This window comes from Pundamilia nyererei, unplaced genomic scaffold, assembly GCF_000239375.1.
Source record: "Pundamilia nyererei isolate P.nyererei 1_Seehausen unplaced genomic scaffold, PunNye1.0 scaffold00351, whole genome shotgun sequence".
NCBI classification, from domain to species: domain Eukaryota; kingdom Metazoa; phylum Chordata; class Actinopteri; order Cichliformes; family Cichlidae; genus Pundamilia; species Pundamilia nyererei.
In genome coordinates, this window is record NW_005187752.1 from 265,574 (window position 1) to 292,003 (window position 26,430).

The 26,430-nt window shown below is 45.2% G+C and overlaps 3 protein-coding genes across 6 annotated transcripts in view; 2 read left to right on the forward strand and 1 right to left on the reverse strand.

Annotated features, from left to right (window-relative positions):
* The window catches only part of prkcz (protein kinase C, zeta), a 97,151-nt gene extending 91,301 nt beyond the window's left edge, over positions 1–5,850 (forward strand). For all 3 annotated transcript variants that reach the window (XM_005752290.1, XM_005752292.1, XM_005752293.1), the window contains one exon: positions 3,464–5,850. In XM_005752290.1, the coding sequence (XP_005752347.1) occupies positions 3,464–3,551 (88 nt within the window). In that variant the 3' untranslated portion in view covers positions 3,552–5,850. The remainder of the gene's footprint in view (positions 1–3,463) is intronic.
* Positions 5,851–6,095: 245 nt separating this feature from the next.
* Positions 6,096–13,355, reverse strand: si:ch73-70k4.1 (FA core complex associated protein 20). Of its 2 annotated transcripts, none has more exons than XM_005752289.1 (4): positions 13,145–13,355; positions 10,312–10,459; positions 7,907–8,328; positions 6,096–7,304 (listed from the first exon to the last, which is right to left on the reverse strand). In XM_005752289.1, the coding sequence occupies exons 1-4, from the start codon at positions 13,261–13,263 to the stop codon at positions 7,232–7,234; spliced, it is 762 nt and encodes a 253-aa protein (XP_005752346.1). In that variant the 5' UTR covers positions 13,264–13,355; the 3' UTR covers positions 6,096–7,231. The 2 variants fall into 2 exon arrangements, with proteins under 2 accessions (XP_005752346.1, XP_013771164.1); XM_013915710.1 differs by having other exon boundaries at positions 7,907–8,430.
* Positions 13,356–21,396: 8,041 nt separating this feature from the next.
* skia (v-ski avian sarcoma viral oncogene homolog a) overlaps positions 21,397–26,430 on the forward strand; it is a 62,514-nt gene continuing 57,480 nt past the window's right edge. Inside the window, exon 1 of the mRNA XM_005752294.2 lies at positions 21,397–22,749. Within this exon, the coding sequence (XP_005752351.1) occupies positions 21,844–22,749 (906 nt within the window). The 5' untranslated portion in view covers positions 21,397–21,843. The remainder of the gene's footprint in view (positions 22,750–26,430) is intronic.

Consider the following 26,430-nt stretch of genomic DNA (forward strand, 5'->3'; position numbering starts at 1 on the left):
CACTACAGAGCTGCACTTACAGAGCTACACTACAGAGCTGCACTACAGAGTGGTCCACTGATCTTCACTTACAGAGCTGCACTTACAGAGCTGCACTACAGAGCTGCACTTACAGAGCTGCACTTACAGAGCTGCACTACAGAGTGGTCCACTGATCTGCACTTACAGAGCTGCACTTAGAGAGCTGCACTACAAAGCTGCACTTACAGAGCTGCACCACAGAGCTGCACTTGCAGAGCTGCACTACAGAGCGGTCCACTGATCTGAATGCCAGCCCACATCACCGATGGCTCAGCTGCTCCATTTATAGTTGGGGAAACATGTCGAGGCCACACCGCAGCTTTCATTTCCCTAATGGAGACAGCTGTGTGAATTACAGCTGGTAGTGTACACCTGTAAGTATGTGCATTAGCTTAGTGTTCAGCTACAACTGTGACTGAGATGGACATGAGACAAATTTGAGGAAACGATGCAGACATAAACTTGAGCAACACGTTTGTATTTGGCTGTTTCTAAAATGAAGTGTGGCTATCTAAGTCACCACTGTCAACACGACACATTCTTACTCAGCTAAGGCGTGGACGTAGCGTAAAAGAGTTCGTAGTTTATTTTATTACTACCTGTAATTTATTGCAGATTACTTGTATTTGCTTAATTGTTTACTAAATGTTTGAGGTGTGAAATAAACCGCAATAGAGCAAAATATGGGTGTGTGTGGTTGGAAGATGTGTTTGTGCGGGGGGGAGGGACATTTTTGTTGTAAAACAAAGGGGGGCCTCGCAAAAAAAGTTTGGGAACCACTGCACTAATCAAAACTTTGAGTTCAAGTTTTGGCCAAACTGAACCCCAGAGGCTCCTCAGTTCCTGTGAAACCTGTTTGTGTGCTGTGATGATGGTAAATCTGGCTCGATTCATTCATATGAACTTCTGGATCAGTTCTGCAATGAAACACACAAAAATGCAATTCACAGCTGAGGTTAAGGTTAGTATTGAAGAGTATTGAAGAATAACCTAATGTAACCTAATAACCACAGATCTCAGCCCACATCAGCTGATGGCTCAGCTGCACGTTTCCACAGAGGATGTGTTTTTGAGCTGTGTTAGCCTCCACACTGCTGGTTCGTTTGATCCTTCCATCCTTGTACGACGATATCCATGACATGATGTCAGAAAAACAAAAACCACTGTGCAGATGAATCAGGAGCTGGCTGAATGCTTTGTGTTTGTTTCTTCCACTAACGAAGGAATAATCTCAGGTGGAACTTTATAAACTGTGGATTAGGAGCAGCTGGGTAAAAAAAAATGCAGTCCCTTAGCAACACTACCGCCTTCTCCCTACTGCAGCAACAGGCTGTTTACTCGTGCATCTGTGTGTGTGTGTGTGTGTGTGTGTGTGTGTGTGTGTGTGTGTGTGTGTGTGTGTGTGTGTACATGTGTGGTTGTGTTGGCCAATGGAAGGGAGCGGGGCATGGTTAAGCTCTTGCAGAGGGGAGGCCTCTTGCTGGGAAAGGCCAAGATGTTTTCTCGCTGCAGACACGGAGCAGGGGGCTTTGAAGTTAAAACAATAGACACGTTCACTGGTCCTCTCCCTGCTCCACCAGGTGGGTGGGAGTCTCACTTTAAGGGCCACCGCTTTGTCAGATAGCTTGCAGATCCCACCCACAGAGAGCACCAGGACAAGTGAATGAAACGCTATAGTGTCTTTGAGTGTGCAGACTGGAATATTGATGAAGCAAATATTTTCTCTCCATCTGATCTCATGTGAAGGACTCGCACTGTGGGAGTAGGTCAAGCAACAATAACGCCATTAGATTTAGAAAGTGGGCTTTTTTGTTTTCAAGTTTCAGGGAGAACGAGGAGGCAGAGTGAAAGACCACAGAGGGGGAAACACAAAGGAGAGTGGAGAAGGTTTGGGAGACGACCAAAACAAACAGTGTGTTCAACCAATGTAAATGGTTCTTTTTGCTGACTTGGAAAACGTGAAAGCGTTACCAGATGGAGACGAAGAGGAGAGAGTGCAGAAAGAGCTGTGGACACACTGATCCACAGAGCGATCCACACACTGATCCACACTGATCCACAGCGTTTGCAGTTGAAGCTAATAAATGTGCAAAAGTTTCAGAGTAAAACAAGCTTAAAAACCTGCTGTGTCTCCACAGACCTGCAGTCTTTCTAATGAATCCTCCAAAAACAAACCTGATGTCATACGTCAGCATTTTCCTTTAAAATCATTTTCAGCAGCACGACGTTTATCCCAATCAGAGTAAGAACAGCAGGGCATGTTTCAGATCTCTGTTACGCTGGTGTGGGCACTCTTCTGTCCACACACTCCCCACCCTGCTGCAGCCTTCACCTTATAGGACAGGCTGGCACATGGACAAATGCCAAACTTTAGGCATCAAGGTCAACAAGTGGCTCAGGCCACTTCATTAGGTAAACCTTGATATTAACAGCTTGGACCTCGCTTCATCCTCACAACTCTGCTAATTCTTTGTGCATTGCTCAGATGTGTTGGTCCATATTTACATGATAGCATCACACAGATGCTACAGAGTCGTCATGGTACACATTTCAAATTTGGTCATTGTGGAATCCATTTGAAAGGTTCAAGCCAGTTTAACCTGTTAGCAGTCGGACGTACCGCCCACGGTACATTGGATGGTTTAGGGGACTAATTGTAAATTTGTAGGACTGCTAAGGGGTTAAACTAGTTCAGGCTGATCTGAGCTGTGCCAAAAAACTGTCTTCCACACCACATTACACCGAGTGCTGCTACAAGGAAGAATGGATCCATACTTTATGCTGATTAGCATTTTGTGACCATTGTAGCAGAAATGGAGACTCAGCAGACTAGGCAGCGTTTTTCTAATCTTCTATTGTCCAGTGTTGGTGAGCTTATGTGAACTGTAGCCTCAGTTTCCTGTTCTTAGCTGACAGGGGGGCATACACTGTGGTCTGTGCATTCTGCTCTGACCTCTGGCATCAACAATTTGTGCCGAGAGAACCGCCGCTCACTCATATTTTCTTTTTTCCCTCAACCATTCTCTAAAACCAGAAAGATGATTGTGTGGAAAATCCCAGAAGAGCTACACTTTCTGAATTACTGAGTCAATCACCTTGCTACATTCTATCATTTCAATCATCTTTCTTAAAGCAAATTTAGTGGTATTTGTATCAGTAGGTACGTTCTACTGATACCTGTACTGATTGCCAAGAAAATGAAAACAGAACCATAACTCAGTGGGTACAGAGCCTGAAAATGGTCTAAACAATGGTCTGCAATTCAACATGGACATTCCCCCACCCCTCCAAAAAACATCATTTTACTTCCTTTAGATTCCAAACCTGGAAAAAGATGTGGTGACGCTCACCTGAGAGACGCCAGGAGCAAACCTGGTTTACTCTCAGTAGCTCTGTGGTAAAACAAGTCCTCTAATTGTTCTTTCCATCCTTCTCTCCTCAGGGACGTCATCAAGAGAATAGACCAGTCCGAGTTTGAGGGATTTGAATACATCAACCCCCTGCTGCTAGCCACAGAAGAGTCTGTATGAAGGAGAAACCAGCGTCCTCCTCTGAGCTGCTGTTCAAAAACAGAAACAAACAAACTTGCAAGCCAACTCAACTCAGAAAGGCGACAACAAGGAGGAAGTTCCCCCTGGACCTGTCCACAAGGCAAACGGGAGGAGGGAGAGTTTTTCCCTGGGGAGCCGGACGCCGGACTACAGGAACATTCCCTGACTTTATGCTGTCTTCTCCTTTTCTTTGTTTGGTCATGTTGTCCCTGTCAGTCCATCCTCGTGTCAGAGCAGGACTGGCTGTGTGAGCGTTTCATTCTGTGCCTGCCACCATCAACACGTTTCAGCCCATCTCACGCCCTGGATGAATACGACGGCTCTGCGGAACAACTTTAAATAATTTTACGTGCAATTTTTTATTCTTCTTTTTTTTTTCTATCTTGGTAGGGGGGCCACGCCTCACACACACAAGAATGTACAATGACAAAGGAGAAAATGTTGTTATTGTGTATTATGATGTAGCTAGTGAATCCAAAATTGATGATGCCTTTTATTGATGCAAGCGGCACATGTTCCTCCATAACCACAAACTTTTCTTTGTGTTCTGTTGTTTTCACAAACAAGGGGGTGACAACTTTTTATTTAAGAAGTGCCTCAAAGATCAAATGATTTCCCGTGTCTCTGACTGCACCTCTATCTGTTCACCTGTTACGGCTGCAGCAGGTAACGCAGCTGAAACTCTGCCAGGGTATGTCCGAACTCTCGTCCAGCGTATGGAGCTCGCTAAGCTGCCTCAGTCCCCACACACAAACAAACCTTCTTATTTTTAACGAATCGTTCAAATAATCAACATTTCCTGTGAATGTGTAATTGACACAAGCAGCTGGGAGGAGACCTGACCTCTTTCCTTACACATGTGTAATTGTAATATTTCCCAGTGAAGGTCCGCGTTATCGTCACATAGGTGAGGAGCAGCAGACAGACTTGGCCCATGCCTGCTGTCAGACGTTGGCTTCAGCTTCCACAGTAAATGCAGCTTTGGGTTCCTCCTCACCAGGTGCTGCTGCGTGACCATCTGTGTGACCTGCTGGGGGAAACTGGTCACCGTTTCCTTTATGTGCTCACTGTGTGGTTCCATGTCTACAGTGACCTGCTGCAACGACAGCTGGAAATCTGTTTGCAAGTCTAAATGAAATGGGAGAACAGCAGAAAAGCCATGAGAGCTTTTCCATGGTGTTCACAGACATTAGTGGGTCTTCCCTGTGTGGGGGAACAAAGCTTTTTTGGGTTAAATTCCAGGTGTGTTACTTTGGAGTTTCTCTCAACGCCCAGTCAGTCTCAGCAAAGGCCGCCCTCCCTGAGCCTGGTTCTGGCAGAAGTCTGTTCCCATTAAACAGGCGTTCTTCCTCCCTACTGTTGCCAAGCTCTGTTTATAGAGGATCATCTGATTGTTGAGGACTATGCCTACAGTACTAGAGATACTGTAAAAAAGTGCCCTGAGACAACTGCTGGGGCGCTAAAGAAAGAAAAGTGGGTCATTCCCAGTCTCAGCTGGAATGTTCTGGATGAGTGTTAGTCAGGGGTTGGAGGATTAGGTCACTATTATAATTCATGCCCTCCATCATGCAGCTGCTGGTGCACAACAGCTATAAAACCAGTACGAAGCCATGAGTTTGTCTTTACTATATAATGAAGTTTTCAGGACACTTTAACTCTGTATACTGCCTCCTTTTATACACAGCAAGCAACATATCAGTACCTAACTGAAGCTTTGATGTTTTAATGCTGGGACATCAGTGAGCACACATTCATGTCTCCAACACAACTCAGTGCTTCTGATGCAAGCTGTGTGTATCTGCATACATGTTCTTCTGAGGGAGGAGAAGCTCTCAGTTAGCTGTTTGTGATTAAACTTGACCCACGCTAATTTAATACCCTCATAATAGGATTAATTAGCTGATCAGTCACAGGGCCTCAATTAGCTGCAGGCCCTGTACAGGCAGGGAGACGGCGTAATGAAGTTCCAGTCACAATGAAAATACACACCTCTAATCTAAAGAAGCATCCTCCTCCTCCAACCCCGACACTCCATCTCACAGACTGTATTTTATTACCTGCACACAGGTGATACATTAGTGATGCTGTTTTTCCCCTTAAGGGACCAATGGGTAAACTGGAAGCTCTTGACTCCACCTTACAGAACATGAAGGCCGCTCAAACCCCATGAAGGATTATTGAACTACAGTTCTGCTTTTACATAATGCTGGCCAGGTCTGCTTCATTTAGCTTCATCGCATCTTTGTAAATATGTGTAATTATTAAAAATCAAACTGGTTTTCTGTGAACAGAGTACTTTTTTCTCTCACTTACGTCCTTTATTTGTGCCGACGACAGCAGGAAGATCTGTGCAGATGCTACAGATTTCTATGCGAGTGAACACTTGGGCTCATACAGCTCCTCTGATCAGCCCTCAGCTCTGTTCATGCAGAGAAGCACAGTCACCCTGAACCTAACGATACTGGGCTCAGTCACACTCGGTGAAAAATGATTTGCCCCTTCCTGATTTAACAAATAATTTAATATTAGACAAATAATCTGAGTATTATTTATTTATTAAGATCTGCCTTTTGTGAAAAGGCAGGTTTGCATAAGTGGTTGAACATTAGCTGTGGTGTCCCACAAGGTTCAGTATTGGGTCCCAGACTGTTTCCTGTGTGTATCACTGACATGTGTAGAGTGACAGACATACTGAGGTTTCTTGTGTTGCACATGATACAGCCGTTCTTGGAGGTTGTCAGTGAAGAAACTGATAAATGTTGGTTTGATCAAAAAGAAGTTCTCTTTGAATTTATTCCAAACCAAATTTATGTTGTTTGTAAATTAAATTGAGAAATGTATATAAATGTGGAACTAGATGTTGATAAGGTATCCACTGAAAAGGTCTTTCCTATATGGGAACCACATAACAAACAGGTGTGTAACGAGATGGCAAACACCGTCGGGATTTTGGGAAAACCAAGGCTCATCCTAACCAATGAAAGACTGCACACACTGTTACTGCCATATTTATATTATTGTGGTGAACTCTGGATGTTCCCCACAAAACATATGCACAATGCAAAAAGAGCAGTAAGGATCATACATCATGTACATTTGTCCAGTAAAAGCACCGCTTGCACCTGCTCCCTGGGACTATAGATACAGCAGCTGGAAATCCAGGCAGCAAGAATCAGGACTGAATGAGAATAGTCAGGCTCATGTGTTACACTGCAGTCACACCATCAATGCAGAGAAATGAAGAAGGTGACATTGTAGAACTGCATTACGTAGATAGCTGCAGAGTATACCAGGGTGGGTGACCTTGCGAGCACAGCTCTACTTGTGTGGGTGTACGTGCACTGCAATGCCATCATGAATGAAGCCGACCGGATCATCTTGAACTCAAAGCTAATAAAGATTACAGTTACTTTTACAAGAAAAAAAAGACACACAGGTTACAGTGTCTGTTACTGAGTTTTAAAGTAAAGTGTACACTCAGTACGACTAATCAGCCATGAAAACATGGTGTGCTCGTGCACCGAAGAAGTTCCCTCATCTCACTGCAGCTCAGTCAGCAGAGTTCTCTGCACAGGCTGCTGTCTGCACCGTCGTCCTCCGTGCGATACGACCCCGGAGCAGCAACCGGGCGCCTTGTAGACCGTCGGCATCGATTCAGCTTACCAGGTCATGTCCACATTCATTTCAGACAGACAGTGGGCCAGGTGACCATCGCAGTCCATCTGGGTGAACCTGGAGAACCAAGAACAACTAGACTGTACTGGATGTGGTGAACTGGACCTCTCCATCTGTGGGCACCACTTATGCAGCAGAATCTGGACAACTGTTTGTTTGGACCTTGTGCTGAAACTGCACTGCACCTCAGACAGCATATAAACATTTTTATATTTATGTAATTATGTCATGTTGATTCTGACATGAAAGCAGAGGTCACGGGATGATGCTATGCAAGACCTGCACAATAAAAACATATATGGAAGTTCTGCTGTAAGGTAATGTTGATCCTTTGGAGGCTGGGCAGTCAGCTTTGTGATGCTGTCACTTTTAAACCTCCAGTTTTGAATTTTGGCCCATTGTGTATTTGAGTTTGACACCCCGACTCTAAAACTTAAACTAGTTTGTTTACTTGTCGTTATCCATTTAACTAACAAGAGCTACACACACTGAAAACATCTAACTGGTGACCAGCTTCAGCTGGATGCCATCTGGCTGGTCGCTGATGTCATAAAGAATCATTAAAAAATAAATTAATAAAAATCAGCAACAATGCACAAAGGAAAAAAGTCCCTATGCTGATGTGAATGAAGAAAGAAAAGCACCCGATCAGTTCTTACCCAGCAGGGAACACTTGGAGACACATGGGACAACTCTGCAGTCCTCCTCCTGCTCCTCCATCTGCTCCTCTTCCTCCATCTTTTTTGCCGCACCCTTGCACCTCCTCTTCCTTTTTAGCTTCGACCTCATTCTGCAGAGGAACTCTGTCAGATACCTTCACCCAGTATGTTGGAAGCTTCCTACTGACTGGTCCAGTCGCTTTCCTCCCCTCCTCCTTCCCAGCACTGGAAAATCCTGGTGATGGCAGCGCCTCCACCCAGCTGTGCAGGGACGGCCGCCGTGTTTTGCTGAGGGTTTGAGGAGAGTGAGTGGAGCTCTCCATGCTGTGGGAGCACGGGCCTCTGACAGGTGGCTCTGGCACCGCGCTGGTGTGTGCTGTGGGGTCCTCCGGGGAGGAGCTGAGCCCGACAGGATCTGGGATCTGTGACGGTCTCAGAGAAAGATGAGACGGTTCAGGGAAGGTAGAAACCTCACTGCTGAGGTCGCACCACCCCTGTTCCTCCACCCAAAGTCCCGCAGGTCTCTAAAAACAAGGAGAAAACAGGAATAAGGGTCTGACAACAGGTGTGTGGAACTTCAGCCAGTCATGCGGAGCGTGCTGTGGACAGTTGATCTTTGGATGATTACATGAATACACAGGTGTGTGTGTGTCATGTAAATGTTCCTCACCAATGGAAATAGGCCAGCAGCTCTAACATTATAGAAAAAAAATTACAATTAGTTGTTTAGGTGTCATTTTGAATGTTTTAACCAACCAAAAGTCCAAAGATATTAGTTTCATCATGATCTACAAAAGAAGTTACATTTCCCTATATCCCCTTCAAAAAGGAAAAAAAAGACTTTATTCTATAGTGTCAGTGTTTAACTAAGTGTTGGTTCAACCTCAAGGGCTCAAAAATGAGACAGAAGTGCCAAACAAACACGCTTGCTCTAACAGCCACCCTGGAGAGCAGCTCTGCAGGTCCTCCATCTTCTGATGTCCAACTTTACAGCTGAACTAAGGATGTTTAGTGCCTGGTGTTTCTCAAAGTCAGGGTGTGGTTTCCCCCTGGTAACAAGTGTTACTATACTTTGGAAGGAAGGGGCACAGCAGCTTTAATATAAGCTATCATCCATCCTTTAACTTCACTGATCGGACCTTTTTGAACATTTGAATAGATTTAGCATTTTAATCTGACTCTTGGGTTTACGAGAACCACCCCCTAATCAACTTCATACACAACCAGGAATCCCACCCTTCTCAATAAAGGGGTTGATATACTGTAGTTGTTCTTGGAAAAATTCAGTTTTCATAATACAGTGCTTAAAAACATCCTCCTTCCAACACTCAACAGCAATATTGCCCAAACTGGATGAGTTCCTCTCTTTGGGAATCTAAACCTCCTCCACTGGTTGCTGACCTTCCCATCAAGTCATCTTTAAGGTCTTCCATACATGCTGAAGAAGCTCTGGGCAACATTTGTAGACCTAACATATGCCTGGAACAGATGCTGAGCAAGCTGCCTTGATCACCTCCTCAGCATCCTTCAAAGTGACCTGGAGGACACCAATCACTTCCCCTATGGAACACTTCAACCAATCACTTTGCCCGTTTCCGGGTTGGCAATGAAGGCTGCTCGCTTCCTGGCTCTCTCTCTCTCTCTCTCTTCCCCTCCTGTTCGTTTAAACCAATTACCACATATATTTATAAATTATATCTATACAGACACACATCAGTACAATACAATGCAGTTTATGGATGCAGCCTAATTACCAAGCTTGTTAGTCTTTTCTGATAACTTCTATGCTCCTGACACAATGAAACATGTTTGGGGTTCATACATGGTGGCCTTCTTTTACATCCTATCTAATACAGCATCCTTTGAGATGTATTTAGGAGTGGGTCAAGACATGGATACAGAAATATACTGCTCAAAAAATGAAAGCAACACTAAGAAAACACATCAGATCTCGGGAAAAGAAAAAATTTCTGACAGTGGCGACTATCAAACGAAAAACAAGACAAAGAAGATGTTAACGTCAAATGGCTTTTTGTTTGTACTGTATCATAGTGACATCTCTATAATGTGCAATGCATCACAATAAAATATCACAATGATTGAAATGAACCCCTGAGGTGGATAATTCCCACCCCATCTTCTCCACACTGCCTACTGAGAACTTGCAACATCACTATGTTCTCCCTGTTGTCTCCAAGTTGCACAGGAGCATCACAGCACACAGGCTCCTGTGTCTGACAGAGAAACTCCACCTGTCAGAGGCCAGCGGACACGCTGTCATACAGAGGACACAGCAGGAACACTCTAGAATATTAGAACTGTGAACATTTGGCACTTTGTGTGCTCGTGTCTTGTTGGGAGCTTCATCATATTCCCTGCAGGAGCTGTGTAATGCAGTAACATACCGCTGCAGATGCATGTGGAAGATCAGGAACCTGGTCCCAGAGCTGCTCTTCCAGGCATGGCAGAGTAGCCTGGAGTGTGAATGCCCACAGGCTCTCCACAGCAAGCAGCTGCTGTCTGTTCCACCACGCTCCTGCAGGAAGCGTCGGCCTGTGAAGCAGATCATCCACACTGTGAACTGCTGCATTCTCCTCACATTGCTCCTCATGCATGCATCTCCACACAAACCATCACTAAACAAATACGACACAACTTTGACTCGAGTATTTCCACACACATTTGTTATTTTTCCATTTATTAATCAATCTGTAGGAATTTTTAGTCAATCAGATTATTTCTGAAGCTGCTCTTTGATCTGGTGAACACTGCAAACGAAACGAAACAGATTTAATAACACAGCAAAGCTTCACATCAGCTGGTTTTTAACTGCATTAAAAACACCTCACTGTAAATAGTTGTATGTGTGCCTTTTTACTTTGTTTGTTTCCATTAGAAAGAAAATTCAATTAAAAATGTTGAATTTTTACTGGTTACCAAACTCCAGCCATCACATCAGACACTAAAAAAACCCCAACAGACTAATAAAATACCAGAACTCCACTCAGCAAAACTAAAACACAACAAGGACAGCAGTGAAATAAATTTTCCCCAAAGGCAGCAGCGGTGAAATCGAGCAGACAGTCCGGTTTAATGATGCCTGGATGACATCAACACGCTCCGATGTCTCAGCCTTGAGCAGTTAAATGGATACGAGCTGTCACATGACATCCATAGACATCACAACCACGCCACGCAAAAATACCTTTTAACACAACCTTTTTGGAAGTATTGAGGCTCTTCAGGATGTGAGAGGACACTTAATGTGTCGCTGTTGTCTCTTTCTTGAATCGTGACCAATGATAATATACAAACTGATACTTAGTTATCTTTGTCTACGGAGCCACAGATGACAGCTGGTTAAACTACAGACACGTCCTAAACACCTATAATTTTCTTCTGTAAAATTGTACTATTGTTGTTATTGTTCTCTGCCCTGAAAGCCTCAGTGTCGAACCAGATAATCTGGATGACCTCCACTAACACTGTGACGTTTTCTAAAGCAGTTTTTGAGCAGGAAATGTGCTTCAGTGGGCCCATTAAACACGCAGGGCTGATATCTATCATCTTTGTGAAACGAGAAATATCCTGTCTGAGAATAGACGCAGAAATAGGGGCAGAAATAGGGGCTAGAAAAACAGACGATTTTTCCCACCCTGGCTTCTCTTCTTTGTTTTCCTGTTAAATTCTGAATGTAATGTAAAATTCTCTCAGACTAAAAGTAGATCAGGGAGCTGAAGCCTCTACTTTTACGATTACACCCTTTCTTTGGATAAAGCTTGCAGCTCAGACATGACCCTGAGCCAGCCTTACTTCTGCTGCAGGGCTCAGGGTGCGAGCATTCACTGCTGTATGGTAAATGGTAAATGGCCTGCATTTGTATAGCGCTTTTCTAGTCCCTAAGGACCCCAAAGCGCTTCACACTACATTCAGTCATCCACCCATTCACACACACTAGTGATGGGATACATTAGTGATGGGATACATTGTAGCCACAGCTGCCCTGGGGCGCACTGACAGACACTGGCGCCACCGTGGCCCTCTGACCACCACCAGTAGGCAAACATGGGGTTAGTATCTTGCCCAAGGATATTTGGCATGCAGCCAGGAGGCAGCCTGGGATCGAACCACCGACCTTCTGATTAGTGGCTGACCTGCTCTCGAACCACCGACCTTCTGATTAGTGGCTGACCTGCTCTGCCACCTGAGCCACAGCCACCCCAATGTCAATAACTTCTGTCTTCTCTTGTTTCTGTTTTGTCCTTGTCCCCCAACACGTCCCCCAACACGTCCCCCAACACGTCCCCCAACACATCCCCCCTCCCTGCGAGCCTTGCTGTGGTTTCTTCCCATTAAAAGACAGACTCTTCCTCCCCATAAGGGCCCAGTGCTTGCTCAGAGGGGATTGCTGGGGTCTTCTCTCTAACATAGGGGGTCTTTACGTACAGTACTGGATCTAATTCAGTGCAAACCTAGTCTCGGGTGCAGGGAGGTGCACATCACGTTACAGCAGAGTTTAAGCTCTGTGGTTATGAAATACTTTGATTTAACACAGAAGGAGAAATTTACATTTACTGTAAAAATCAAACAAAAGTAGATCGTTTTACTGACTGGAATTCTGTTGCCTGTTTGTTTAGTAAAACTCATTCATTTAACTTGGATCCCGACTAGTTCCGTTTAATTTGAGAGTGTTAGTAAAAGAAGGTTTGAGTGGAGCCTGCTGTCGTTACAGTAACAGATCTCAGTCCTGTCCTCCATGAGGACCGCTCAGTCATTGAAGTCTGATAACAGGTTGGCAGCATCATCAACACATATCTAAAGCCAAGCTATGGTACCGGAAATGCAAAAAGTCGGATCGGTGCATGGTTACTTCAAAGAGCTTTCATATATCATATATTTATCATTATTATCATCTTATGTTTGACTCTCCTACAGGCCCGGGTTGTAGCTACATACAGTTTATTCCAGGCAGCAGGAACCGTTTCGACCATAAACAAAAATGTGCCTTTGTTGCTCTTTAATGAGCAGAGTTCAGTGATTCGCGTTACTCGGCTTTTTACGTCCAGTAGGTGTCCTACTAGAGCAAATGAAGCTTCAAGACGCTTTGCGCTGGGGTGAACCAATTGGATGAAAAGCTTCAGTGCTTCATGAAGCTTCATCTGCCCATCACTATCGTTAACGGCCCAGATTGTGTTTTCTCAACCTTTAAGGTAAAGTTGTCGGTGCAAACACACTCACCCACCGCTCTTTGCCGGGTTGTTGCTGGACGTTGTCGGGCTCCTCTTCGGTGCTCCCCCGGAACCTTCGACCGTTGACTTCTTTCGCTTCAGTCTGGACTTCAAGTGATTTTCTTCCATATCTGCGTTTCACAACAACTCACAGCTCCCCGCCAGCTATTCTAACAACGACTTCCGTATCCCGCAACCTGACGTCACTCGAGTACATCCAATCAGCTACGTCTCCCACGAGAACTCGAACCAATAGAATTCTACAACGATAACGGAGCAGTCACGTGAAAATCCTGCACGAACTGATGCAGAAGTGATATCAGGGCTCGTTCAAAGATTTCTTTTCTTCTTAGTGGATTTCACAGATTTATGAATATTAATAATAATAAAATGTTCTACTTTGGCTTTACTTTAGATACTGAGAGAGGGAAAAATATGGATTTGAAGCTTCACTGACGCTGTGGCACTTACATCACTGGCCTCGGATTAAGTAGTCTTAACTATTTAAGGCTGGGCTTAGCTGGGACTTGTAGAACATGTGTGTTTTAAGTGGACTGGACCAGCATACTGTTTTTACAAATATTAATGGCATAAAAAGAAAAATTACAAAACTTAATGAGACAGGTAGTAATAGATATGTTGTTTAGAAGTACTCTGACTCAGTAAGACCCAGAGAAGAATAACATACATGTGAGATTTTTTGATTTTTCAGCCCCTTCACACACCTTATGGAAAGTTATCCACATCCTCGCATACATCATTCTAACTGTGGAGACAGGGATGTGGCTCAAGAGTTGGGAGTTCGCCTTGTAATCGGAAGGTTGCCAGTTTGAGCCCCAGCTTGGACAGTCTCGGTCGTTGTGTCCTTGGGCAAGACACTTCACCCGTTGCCTACTGGTGGTGGTCAGAGGGCCCGGTGGCGCCAGTGTCCGGCAGCCTCGCCTCTGTCAGTGCGCCCCAGGGTGGCTGTGGCTACATTGTAGCTTGCCATCACCAGTGTGTGAATGTGTGTGTGAATGGGTGAATGACAGGTTGTGTAAAGCGCTTTGGGGTCCTTAGGGACTAGAAAAGCGCTATACAAATACAGGCCATTTACCATGTGTGCAGAAACACGGGAGCTGTCATGGTTCTGGGGCTTTTGAGCTAGCATTTCGACTTTCATGCCTTTTTGTGTTACGATGTTCTGGTTTAGGCTTCAGTTAGTTCTGTTTCCTGTTTAGGTCTGTTTAGGTTCCTCCCAGGTCTGTGTCTTCTCCACTATGTTGGTTATGGTGTCGCACCTTCAGTGTTCGAGTCTGTCAGCTGTGTTCGGCCTAGCTGTCACGTTCTCTGTATTTGTTCCTTAGCTGTGTCCGTGTCTCATCACCCGTTTCTATTTCCCCATCACCATGTCAAGTCTGTGTGTTTCCTGTTTGACTTTGACAGTCTTGTGTCACATGTTCAGTTTGCTTCCGCCTGTCTTGTCATTATGTTCCAGGTTTCATGTTCAGGGCGTTTTCGTGTTTAATTTGAGGTTACTCAGTTTTTAGCCTTTGCCCTTTGTTTTGTGTTTTTTCTACCAGCCTTATTAAACGGCTCGCTTTCTGTTAAAACCAAGTTCTGTTCCACGCGTCTGCTTTTGGGTCCACACCTCAACTTCACACGATCTGCCTGTGTTAATCGTGACCGAAGCAAAGCACAAACTACAGGAAAGAAAATGGATAAATTTCATGGCATGACAGAAAAAAGACTCGTCCATGAATGGAGGGGCGAGCTCACTGAGTTGGTTAAACAACTCTTTGTTGGCAGGGCCCCTGGGGTGAATGAGATTCAGCCTTGGATGTTGTGGGGCTGTCCTGGTTGGCACACTTGTGCAATGTTGAATGGCGATCTGGGGCAGTGCCTTTGGATAGGCTGAAATGGAGGTTCCCATCTTTCATAAGGGGGTGCTCACATCACTCAGCTTCCCTGGTAAGGTTAATGGCAGGGTACTGAAAAGGAGAGTCTATCCATTTCATTGTTTACATGGAGAAGGCTTTAACCACTTGGGGAGAGTGGAATATCTGGTCCATTATTGCGTGCTCTTTAGTCCCTGTAAACCAGAGTGAGAGCCTGGGCTGCAGGTTTTACTGCAGCAGGCTGGGTTTGTTTCCGGTGGGTACCAAACTTCACATAGGCTGTTGTGTGGTGGCCTCATAAAAAAGTGCTCTGTTGTGACTGTAAGACACAATGAGTTCTTTAAGATATAATAGTCTTTAAGGTATTTGTCAATAAACCAGCAGGAGCAGATCCACGCGGGTCAGTTGGCATTGTTGTCCTTAATGCAGCTGGCAGAAGGTCAGCTCTGTTAATCTGTGCTTATTAAAAACGAACACTGGAAACGACAAGTGAACTTGATAAAAATCAAAGGGATCTTTGGATTTTTACAGCTTGAACAAAACAACCGTTCAGATTATGTGAGCCTATAATAACCTATTCTATGTCTTCACTTCATGGTCATACGGTCAGGACGCAGAAGGCAGGCAGTGAAGGAAGGCCAGAACAGTGGTCGGCCCCTAAATGGCTTCATACCTCACCTGTTTACACTCATCCTGTTTTTGCACTGTCGTGTCCAGAGGTGGCTGTTGCTTCAGCTGTCAGATCTGTTGTCTCCATCATGTCCGTTTGGAAAAAGCTGCACCTGTACTTGCAATCTATTATTAGTCGTCAGTAAGACTGCAAAGTGCTCCAAGTTCATTTCCACTAGTCATAGTAAGGACATGCCCAGCTCTGTGCTACACTTTGTCTGTTTTTGAACTGATATTGTAAAATAAGCTTAAACAGCAGCGCTTAGGAAGGAAAATCCTTGTTTCACAAAATGTTTGCAAGCTTTATCATGTAACACACAATCCAGGCAAACTGTGTGATGTGATTATGACCTGATGTGACTTAAAGCATCGATCAAATGGAAAAGCAGCCTTTGAATGCATGACCTAACCATCAACTGTCACACTTAATACACTAACAATATTGTGTCAGTCTTGCTCAAGGATTCATTCAGTGCAAGATTACATCATAAGAAATGTTACTGTAATCATGAGAGTTTGTTCCTTTGCTAGGACACACATAAAGTGGAAACTTGAAGTGGTGGGACTTTCTGAGCCTTTTATGCTTTTGGCCAGAGGACAGGGACCAACGGAGAGCGGCAACAATTATGCAATGGAAAAAGACGAGGCAAAGCTGGACTGAATGAAAGGAAAAGCAAAGAAAGGAAAGAAGACAGCATTATTCAAAATAATGGAAAACAGAACTATGTGAAAACTTGCTACTTTAAAATAAGATGAGAGCTTTTTTTGAACTGGTTCCCTGTAAGATGAGTATTGCAGAAAGACTTCACGATGGTTTTTTCTACCTCAGCCACAGAGGGGGAACACACAAAGCAGGGCTGTGGGCCAGGACTGTGGTACATAGAAGTAACCCGGCGCCTGGAAAGAAACATTATGTCACTCCTCACACATGATGCTGTGTTGTGCTCGGCTTCCATAGAGACGACGAGGAAGCCTCAGCAGCAGCACCAATAGTTTGGAAGGGTACACCGCCAGCAGTTTTCCTGTGGAGTGATGAAAACATCGCTCCACAACTAACTATTCACAGCTTCTGATCGATTGTAGCCAATTGTAACAATTCCTCTATTATCCTCATTTGCAGCTCACTCTTTTTTTCCCTGGGACTTCACAACAACAGCTTTGGAGTCACAGTTTAACAAAAAAACTCAATCTGCCAACTTCCGGACAACTGCTAAGAGGCAGCCCCAGGGACAGTGCAGAGTGTACACTATGAACATTTCTATCTAAAAAGACACTGTTAGTATGTTTGATCAATAGTGTGCTGCGTACATGCTTTCCCCCTGCTGAATGTGAGGAAGAGTTGCTCACTGGAGGCTTTGGGTTAGCTGTTCCACATCTAGGAATACTTCTTGTTCGATTGGGGGATCTCATGTGAGAGTTTGCCCAAGTACTTGAGGACTTGAAGAAGCGTATCACTGCATCCATCAGACTCTCTTATGGGGATCCTTTCGGAGTGCTTAGTGAGGGCTTGGTTCACATTGGCAGCAGTGAGTTAGATTTGTTGCACTGAGCCAGCCTAGTGTCTGTGATTTATCATATGAATACAAGTTCTTGGCTTAGCTAAGAGTATATCCAGTTCTGGCTACTTGGGCTTGCGTTTAGTAGATGATGTGGTCCTGTTGGCTTCACTGAGTAGTGAACCCCAGGTTCCACAGGGGCAGAGTCACACTACTACATGTCAAACTAGGGTTCATCGCTAGGAAAGACTGGATTGCATGTCTCAAGTGGATGTTTTTGTCTCAAGTGGATGTGTTTTGAGTGTCTTGTGGCCTTGAGGAAAAAGTGGGCTGTGAGGTTGATGGATGTTGCAAGTGCAAGATCTCCAGTGATGTGGTATCATGTAGAGTGCAGATGTGGACCCAGATACAGACTGGTTTACAGAGTTAAAAAAACAAAAACACAAACCTTTATTTAGACAAATGGAAAGTCTAACAGCACCAAGTAACAAAATCCAACAAACTCAAACCAGAAGACACAGACAGGAAGAACCACAGCGAGCAAACAGCACGACACAACAAAGGATGGAGACAAACCAACACCTCACATACACGAATGAGGCAATCAGGGGAAATGGACATGATACAGTTGTAACTAATGAAATGAAACATGGAAATAAACTAAATACAAAGCACAGGGACACGTGACTATCAAAATAACATGGACGGTAATAAACAAGGAAAAATAACAGAGCGATGGAGACTTAATTAAAAACAGGGAAGACAGGAAAAACAAAAATAACAACAAACTACAACCATGAACATAAACCAGATTACAAACTTACAGGGTTACTATAAATAACAAATGTAACCTATAAAACAGATAAGACCAAAGTTCTGGAGTAATACCTGAAAAGCAAACTTAAGAAACAAGCTATATAATAATACACAGAACTGGAAGGATCAGAAAAGAGAATCAGTAACACAGGGTAACAGACCCAGGACCATTAATATTAATTTAGATAAATATATTCATATATTAAACTAAACTGCATGGTCTCTGCCCCCCCCCCCCGATCTATTTCCGTGGCCCAACTGCTGGTTATGCAACAAATATGCAGAAAACTAAGAAATGAAGAAGGATGCAGATATTTTGTGATGGCACTATATCCGTGAGGAGTGAAAGAGTGGAACAGAAACAGAGTTGCTCGATTCATTGTGGGAAGTTCCCCCAACAGCCTCAGACTATAATAACATAACTAAGAGATGGTTGAGAGTCTATGAGGTGTATGCTCTATCAAAAAGGACAGCTTTAAGCCTAATCCTTAAATTAGAGACACGTCTGCCTCCACAATCCAAACTGGAAGCTGGTTCCACAGGAGAAGATCCTCACAGCTCAATTCTGTCTTATTGCAACTGATTTTTCACATGCATCTCTCAGTCCTCCATAGCTCATCTCCAGCTGGTGCAGCACACAGCAGCAAAGCTGGATTTTATGGGTTAGGCTTTCTTTAATCTTCTCCCCTTTATTTTTGGCCATAGTTTGCAACAATGCATGCATGCATGTGTGCATGTTGGAACCAGTGTCTGTTGTTATGGCTGATTGTGTTTGCGGTTTATGTGTCTGTATGTTTTAACATGTACACTTACATGTTTCTTTCTTACCTCATTATTTGAAACCTGGTTCCATATTACTCCAACATTCACTGTAACATTATATACACTGTACCACACATCTGCTCCATTTCACCATTGGTCGTCCAGACACTTTATCTGGAGGCAGCCTTTGGAATTGGTTATGCCTACGTTCCAAAAACATGGAATTGCAGCCATGACCGTGTGAGGAAAGGCTGCCGTCGTTCTTTGGGGTTTTCTGGATTAGTCCTGGGAGGAAAGATTTTAAGCATTAGCTCTAAGCACTGTCTCAGCTCTGTCAAAAATAACCTGCTGAAGAGCGTGCTAGTGTACAGCACAAGTTACCATGGTGATGTACCCTGATAAGAAGCAAGCCACTGTTGTGACACTGAAGGTCTGAATTCGAACTTACCTCACTAACCACATATGAGTAAATGATAATCACAGATGAGCTCGCTGGATGTTTGGGGGGGGGCAAGCACTGCTTGCTGGTAAGAACATGAATCATTGAAAATGAGGCTTGGCACACACTCTGCACTGTCTAACAGCTTTGGCCTTGATAGAATGAGAAGCCTAAAGGAAACAAAAGCTTTGTATCTCACTTGAAACTGTTGGAGAGAGAAGACAAAATCCACACACAGCCAGTAAACACAGTGTGCCAGTATCAGTGCCACAGCTGTATGCTGCTGAGAGGATGGTGTCCTGCTGTTAAGCTATCTGCCATTTGTAAGGGCTGGAGCCCAGACCTGTGCCTCCAACACCTCAGGTCCACTGGCTGCACACTGTATAAAGGTTATTTTAAAACTTTACACCTAATCAGTCAACGGTGGGGCTGTGTCTATTAACTCACCCCATTCATTTTAAAGCTGTCTCTCGCTGTATTAACACATACAGTCAAAGAGCACAGATGACTGTGCAGTCATAAATCTCAGGTTCTGTCTTGCTGCAGACAGCACACTGAGATCCTTGACCCCCGATCCTGCCATAACGTTGCAGTTACAACACTGTGTGGGTAGGGGACGCCACAGGAACAGCAAACTCGTACTGGAGTTGAACTTCGACTCGGACCCCCTGAGGTTGAGCTTGTATGTTTGAATCAGCCATTTATTTTTCTCCTCTTCACTTGTTATAGCAAAGTTCAGAGAAAACAAAGAAGTCAACCGTGCACGGCCTCTGTCTATTTATATGATTGGTATTTACAGATCTAATATATTAGGCGACCCGCTACTTAAAGCAAATATGAGAAAAGTTTTAAATGTAGCTACAATTGAGATGCTGAGAGCGCAGGTACACGTTCAAATGTCCACTAACAACTTATTATAGCTGGTCTGTGGAAAAAAAACCTCTAGCCATTTCATTAGCAGGATGGTTTCTCAAGGTCGCCAACACATGAAACTTGTTTACTCGGCGCCTCTTGCCAAACAGTTTTAACACATTCAGGCAGAAGGGAAAATAAATAAACCGCAGTCAGCCGTGCAATTTGCGTTTCCTCTTCCAAAGCTAAATTTGTCTTGTCTCGCAAAACACCACCCATCCTCTTTCGATTTTTTTCTGTCTTGACAGCAGCCGTGAACCAAATGTATCACATAGACGCCCAGCTTTTCTGCTAGGTTCAGGGTACACGGGAAATGTGGTAAATACGAGCACTCCTAGTTTGCGTGAAAATTCCGTTCCCGTCGGGGTTTCGTCGGTGGATTACTGCACCGCTGCTGTAAACAAACTGCATGTTGAGTTAAAATGCAGACAAAAGTTGGGGAGAAATTGGTCACAATGTGTAAACTGTGTGCTCCAGATGTTTACCCACATTATAATATAGCAGCAGTAACAGAATATGCTTCATTGGGTTTTAAATAACTTAATGATAATAATTTTTAAAATGCAAAAAATGTTATTATGCAAAAGATTATGCAAAAATTTTATTAGCAGTCTAAAAATCATTCAGATAAAGGTATATAGTAATAATAAAGGAACAGAGTACAAAATAAAAAAGTAAATGCAATAATATTTTAAAATATTTTACTTTTTCTCTCCTCCGCTGCCTATTGTGTTGTAAATTTCATTGTTTTTCTTTATGCTACCTGTTCTGACCTGTCTCACCGACGTGACGTTTGTGTAATGTATGTATGGTCGGAAGAGGTCCTGTGTCGCTGCAGGCAACTGCAAGTGACAAATAAAGCTTCTTCATCCAAAGAAGAGTCTCTCCTTTAAGATCCAACCATGCAGTCAATCTTATATTAGACTGTATAGTCACAGCTTGGGGTGCCACGTGGTAAAGAGAACAACATTTCGCATCTACGCCTTAGAAAAAGTAAGAAAACGTCTAAATTCTCCCTTTGTTCAACGGCCTGAATGCGTCATTTTCTTTGCTTTGCTCAGTTCGTTTCTTTTTCTTCTTCACTGTTCTCTTTTCTGTGTGCACGTGCGCGCGTGTACGTGCGGGGGGTGGCGGCTTGTTCCTGGAAGAGCCCAGCCTGCCTGCAGAGTCACTCACATTCCTGGCCGGGATTCAATGACTGAGCCAGACACACAAACGCAAAGGGAGGGGGCGTGTGAGTGAGCGCGCGACAGAGAGACCTAGACGGAGCGCGAGGGAGAGCGAGAGAGAGAGACACGCGCACTCAGACTGGGGGAGAGAGAGCTCTCGCGAGCGGACTGGCTCTTCAGACTTCTCCTCTCCGCGCAGTCAGAGTGAACTGCGGGGGCAAACGGGGTGGATGTTTCGTCCTCGACAGCGGAAAGAACCTCAAATAAGGATTTTTACATTTCGTTTTCAAGCCTGACAAACGGAACTTTTCGCCTCGGTGGAGTTTGGAAGCCGTTTTTTCTAATATGGACAGTCGGCTCACTGCTACAGGGAGCGACTGGTCGGTGTTGACTCACACACGGGAATAAAACTGCAGCTGGGACTTTTTTCCTGGATGGTTGATGAGGCGTTTCGCACATCTGATCAGCTCTGGGACGCGGTGGATTTACCAGGTTGAAGGACGCCTAGCTGGTTGTGATTCCCGGTCGACCGTAGGAAGGATTTACGCATCTAAAGTTGCAGGAAAAGCATGGAGACTGTAAGTCGGCCGAGCTTCCAGCCTCATCCGGGACTGCAACAAACTCTCAAGCAGTTTCACCTCAGCTCTATGAGCTCGTTGGGTGGACCGGCCGCTTTCTCTGCTCGCTGGCAACATGAGCTGCTCTTTAAGAAGGACGGGAAGGAGCCCGAGCCGGTTCTGCAGCATCTGCCGCCGCCCGTGATGCCCGGCCCGCTCTTCATCCCGTCGGACCGCTCCACGGAGAGGTGCGAGACGGTCCTGGAGGGAGAGACCATCTCCTGCTTTGTGGTCGGCGGGGAGAAACGGCTGTGCCTGCCGCAGATTCTCAACACGGTGCTGCGGGACTTTACCCTGCAGCAGATCAACTCCGTGTGCGACGAGCTGCACATCTACTGCTCTCGCTGCACGGCCGACCAGCTGGAGATCCTCAAAGTCATGGGGATCCTGCCCTTCTCGGCGCCGTCCTGCGGTCTCATCACCAAGACGGACGCAGAGCGGCTCTGCAACGCCCTGATCTACGGAGGCGCTTACCCGCCGCGCTGCAAGAAGGAGATGAACGGAGGCTCGCTGGAGCTGCAGTTCACCGACAGGAGCTTCAAAGTCTACCACGAGTGCTTCGGCAAGTGCAAAGGCTTGTTCGTGCCGGAGCTGTACACCAACCCGAACGCAGCGTGCATCCAGTGCATGGACTGCAGACTAATGTACCCGACCCACAAGTTCGTGGTGCACGGCCACAAGGCGCAGGAGAACAGGACTTGCCACTGGGGCTTCGACTCGGCCAACTGGAGGGCGTACATCCTCCTGGGCCAGGATTACACGGAGAAAGAGGAGAAGGCCCGCCTGGAGCTCTTCCTGGACGAGATTAAGGAGAAATTCGACTTCGCCAACAAGTACAAGAGAAAAGCATCATCCAAGGTAAGCTGGTCTCCGAGCTCTAACTGTTGCAGCTTGTTATCCGCCACCCTTCTCCTTAACGTTAAAACGAGCGTGGGTCACCAAACTTTAAACATGTCCGAGCAAACACGTTTCAGGAGTGGATGCTGAGCCTGACAGTGTCTGGTCACTGCTGCTACTGTGGTCTTACTAATTGGGCGTCATCCAGCAGCGACAACAATATGCCTCTGGTGGCAATAAAGCCATTATCTGGCCGTGAAACACCTTAAAGGGTAGTAAACAACAGTTGTGAGATAATGTTGTCACTCCTTCAGAACACTGTGGTTCAGTGGGTTGCTGTCTGTGACTGTCTCTATCTCCAGTGGGTGAGCTAGACCTGACTGTTAGTGTGACAGACAGAGCTGGTATCATATGTGTCATTTTACTTGTCTGTGGTTTAATCAGTGCTGATGTCATTTCCCCCTCTCTCTAGTCTTATCCATGTTCTCTTGTGTTCTTGTTTGAACAGTCCCAGTAATCAGGTTTTAGGTTCTGCGCGCTTTCAGTGGTCACACACCTCCAGCCTCAATCATCAGGTTTGTTTTTCTGAGCTTTAAAGCTGCATGGAAAGACTCTGTGTTAGCTTTGGTGTTTGCAGACTGATCCCACTCCTGTAGGGGGAAAAGGGCTAGTGAGCCCATTTGCATGAACTGTTACACATGAATGGAGCTGATGAAGCGGGGTTTAGAAGTATTGTGGTGGAAACATAACATGATCCCAACAAAGGGAAGCATTCAGCAAACATCAGAACCCCTCTACCAGGCCAGTCAGCCACCTGACAGGGCTCCTTTTGCCTACTCTCCCTCTCCTCGGTGGACTTGTAGAGCAGAGCGGAGTTGTTGATGAGGCTCAGAAAGCAACAGCACAAGTGTTTACAAGAGTTTTCCTCCACTCCTCCACTGAGGCTTCTTTCAGAAAAACCTGCCAAAGAAAGGGAGATCAGGGAGGCCCTTGAAGTCCTGAAGAGTGCCAGAGTCCTACCATGCACGGTGAACACACACTCTTGGCACACACTTTTATTCAGACTTGAGTGGACACACCTCAAGGAGCTCCACTTTCAGGGGGCTCTTGTGTTTTTCCAAGTGCTGACGGGGCGCCCGAATGTTAAGCTCAAGGCTTGTTTGAAATGCTTTTTAATTCAAGCCCTGCCCCCGAGCATCTGAGGGACTGCACACAGGTTGAGAAATATTGTTGCTCTCCTTTTTCTCAACACATTTGGGCCTAGCTGAGGAAATGTTTGTGGAGGATGTCGCCACAGCGCCTTACTTTGAAATGCGTCACTGTTGTCAAAGGAGGGCAGCTCAGTGAATATTAATAAGAGTGATAGAAAAGTGTCAGCAGCAGTCTCGCATAGCAGACAGACACAGGAAGCGATATTGCCACACTTCCCTCCTTGCAGACGCTCTTTTGAAAGCTTCCTCCTGAGACGAGTGAATCACAGAGTAAAAAAAGCTGTCCACATTTAGCAGCGTGGCTCCAGTTGTGGAGAAAGTGTGAACTTGAAGTTCACTTTTCCTTTTTTTGTCTTGTAGGATTCATACACAGTGCAGGCTGCAAAGCACAAATGCATTGAAGCGTTCCACGTAGGTTGGGGAAGGTTTTCCTGCGCAGGCCGGCCCCAGATTGCCATGCCAGGCTTCTGCTTTCTGGCTGGCACACATAATGAGTGGGTTTCCACATCAGGATGTGGAGATAAGGCTTGTGGTTGCAGATTTAGTGTGACACTAACTTTATAATTTGGCCTCACGATGACGTCGGCTCTGCACAGTCTGCCTGGTTTAGAGAGATATGAGGAGTGAGGGTGGCTGTGGTGGATGGTGGTGGGCAGCTGAAGCTCGACTTGTGCTTGGCTTTGAAAAAAAGTTTACCTCAGACTTTTTTGGTTTGTTTGGGTTTTGGCACCTTCCTACGTGGAGAGGGCCGTCCTCGGGCTTCTTGGTTACTGTATTATTATTATTATTGTTGCTTCATCAGTCTGTGCTCATGTTGCAGATGTGCGCCTCCTCAGAGTGGTGAGCATGTGTACACGACTGTTGTAACTGGTCTTGAGCAAAGCATGTGTGTCTGCTGAGCTTTCAGGTTCCTCCTAAAGTGCTGGGATGGGATTTGTTCAGAGACAGATGTGCACTAAAAACCAGCCAGAACAATAGCAGAGGCCATTTTGCGTCGATGCTCCACATATGCTGCGTTGTTGTGCTGACAACCAACACATTCCTGCAGGCTGTTTCCACGTGTGGCTGAGGAAAGGCTCAAACCAAACCTACGTAGGGTTGGAACGCACAACTGTCGAGTCTGAATATATCCTTCCAAGTCAGGGCACTTCTTAAATCTCTAACGTGCAAAAGCCAGCACTTCCCTTTCTGCTGCCCCCACCCTGCTACCCCCGGTGCTTGGAATATCTGGCCTCCAGCTGAAGGAGCTGCTTGTTTCAGGAGAGACGTGGGGCTGTGGTGGTGGGGGCTCAGAGGAAGTGAACTCCCACAGGGGATATAGGCCCATGTCCTGTTTCATATGCAAGGCGCAGTGCTGGCTAAGCCTGCTGACAGCCAGCCATGTCCACACAGCAGACAGAACAACAGCTGGGAGCTGTGCGTTTCAGTGGCTGTTCAGGGAATATTTCCATTCTGATCCTGTGCAGCAGTCTGCATTGGAGCCCGACTGTGTGGCTGTTTCGGTCAGTTTGTATACTTTCCTATTTTCCTTTTCATAAAAAGTGCATTTTGTGCCCTGTGCTGGGAGAGGACACCAATTCAGTCAGGGCTCTGTAATGAGTTCTGCTGCTGTATTAAAAACTATATTTTGGGCCGTCCCATTAAAAACACGACTAACATGATAGAGTCGTGTCTCTGGTTCGAGCTGTGGGTCAGAACAGTGTTGGAAATGAACCACCTCACTGTGTGAATGGTGCTTCAGTCTTTGCTTGAAGGTATGGAGCGCATTCAAAGACAAAAGTATTCTTCACTTTCTAAGAATATTTAAAAAGAGTGTTTCATAGGGTTGCTGCTTTCTTCTTCTATGCTGGCAATGAACAACAAAAAGCATGTGTTTTGCTCTCCTATATGGAAAAACACATCAGCGATGAATCATTGTGCTCCATGACAAAAACTCTGAGGACCAGCCATAAGATGAAAAGTCTGTTTCCACTGCAGCTGCTCTCAGGACAGGCCTCTCTGTGGGAGCAGGGTGTACGGCTGCTTAGGTTTGCTTGGAACGTTTCTCAAAAGGCTGCGACTCCAGCGGTAGTGGAAATGAACTGGGTGCAGTGATTGTCTTCATACAGCACGTCTCCTTGCTACAAGCCGTTTGTATCAACAGTTTTTAACTTTTGCAAACAAAAGGACTTTTCTTTCCTCGTGTACTGTGCACAGTCCTGATTTCTGATTATCAGGTATTTCAAATAGGGCTTCAAATTTACAGAAGCTGTGAGATGTTCAGTGGCAACACGTTACTTGAGTAAAATTTGATTGGATTCACAGCTGAGAAGAACTATTTCTTCCAACATGTGAGAAGTGAAATCTTCGGTGAAATACACAAAGAGCAGTGGTGCCGAAACTCGGCGCTGCAGTCATATCTCTGCCTGCTATGGACACATACTTGCTTTAAGTCAATAAGTGTCTGCCTGTCCATTTCAAGAAGATGGAGGGGTGAAAAAAGAGCAGGCCA

Excerpts from the sequence above, each read along its gene's own strand:
- si:ch73-70k4.1 (XM_013915710.1), bottom strand. The coding sequence starts at position 13,263 with ATGGAAGAAAATCACTTGAAGTCCAGACTGAAGCGAAAGAAGTCAACG. Across the intron at positions 10,460-13,144 it reads AACCCGGCAAAGAGCGGTGG|GCCGACGCTTCCTGCAGGAG; the intron begins GTGAGTGTGTTT and ends TCTGCTTCACAG. Across the intron at positions 7,305-7,906 it reads CTCCAAGTGTTCCCTGCTGG|GTTCACCCAGATGGACTGCG; the intron begins GTAAGAACTGAT and ends TTGGTTCTCCAG.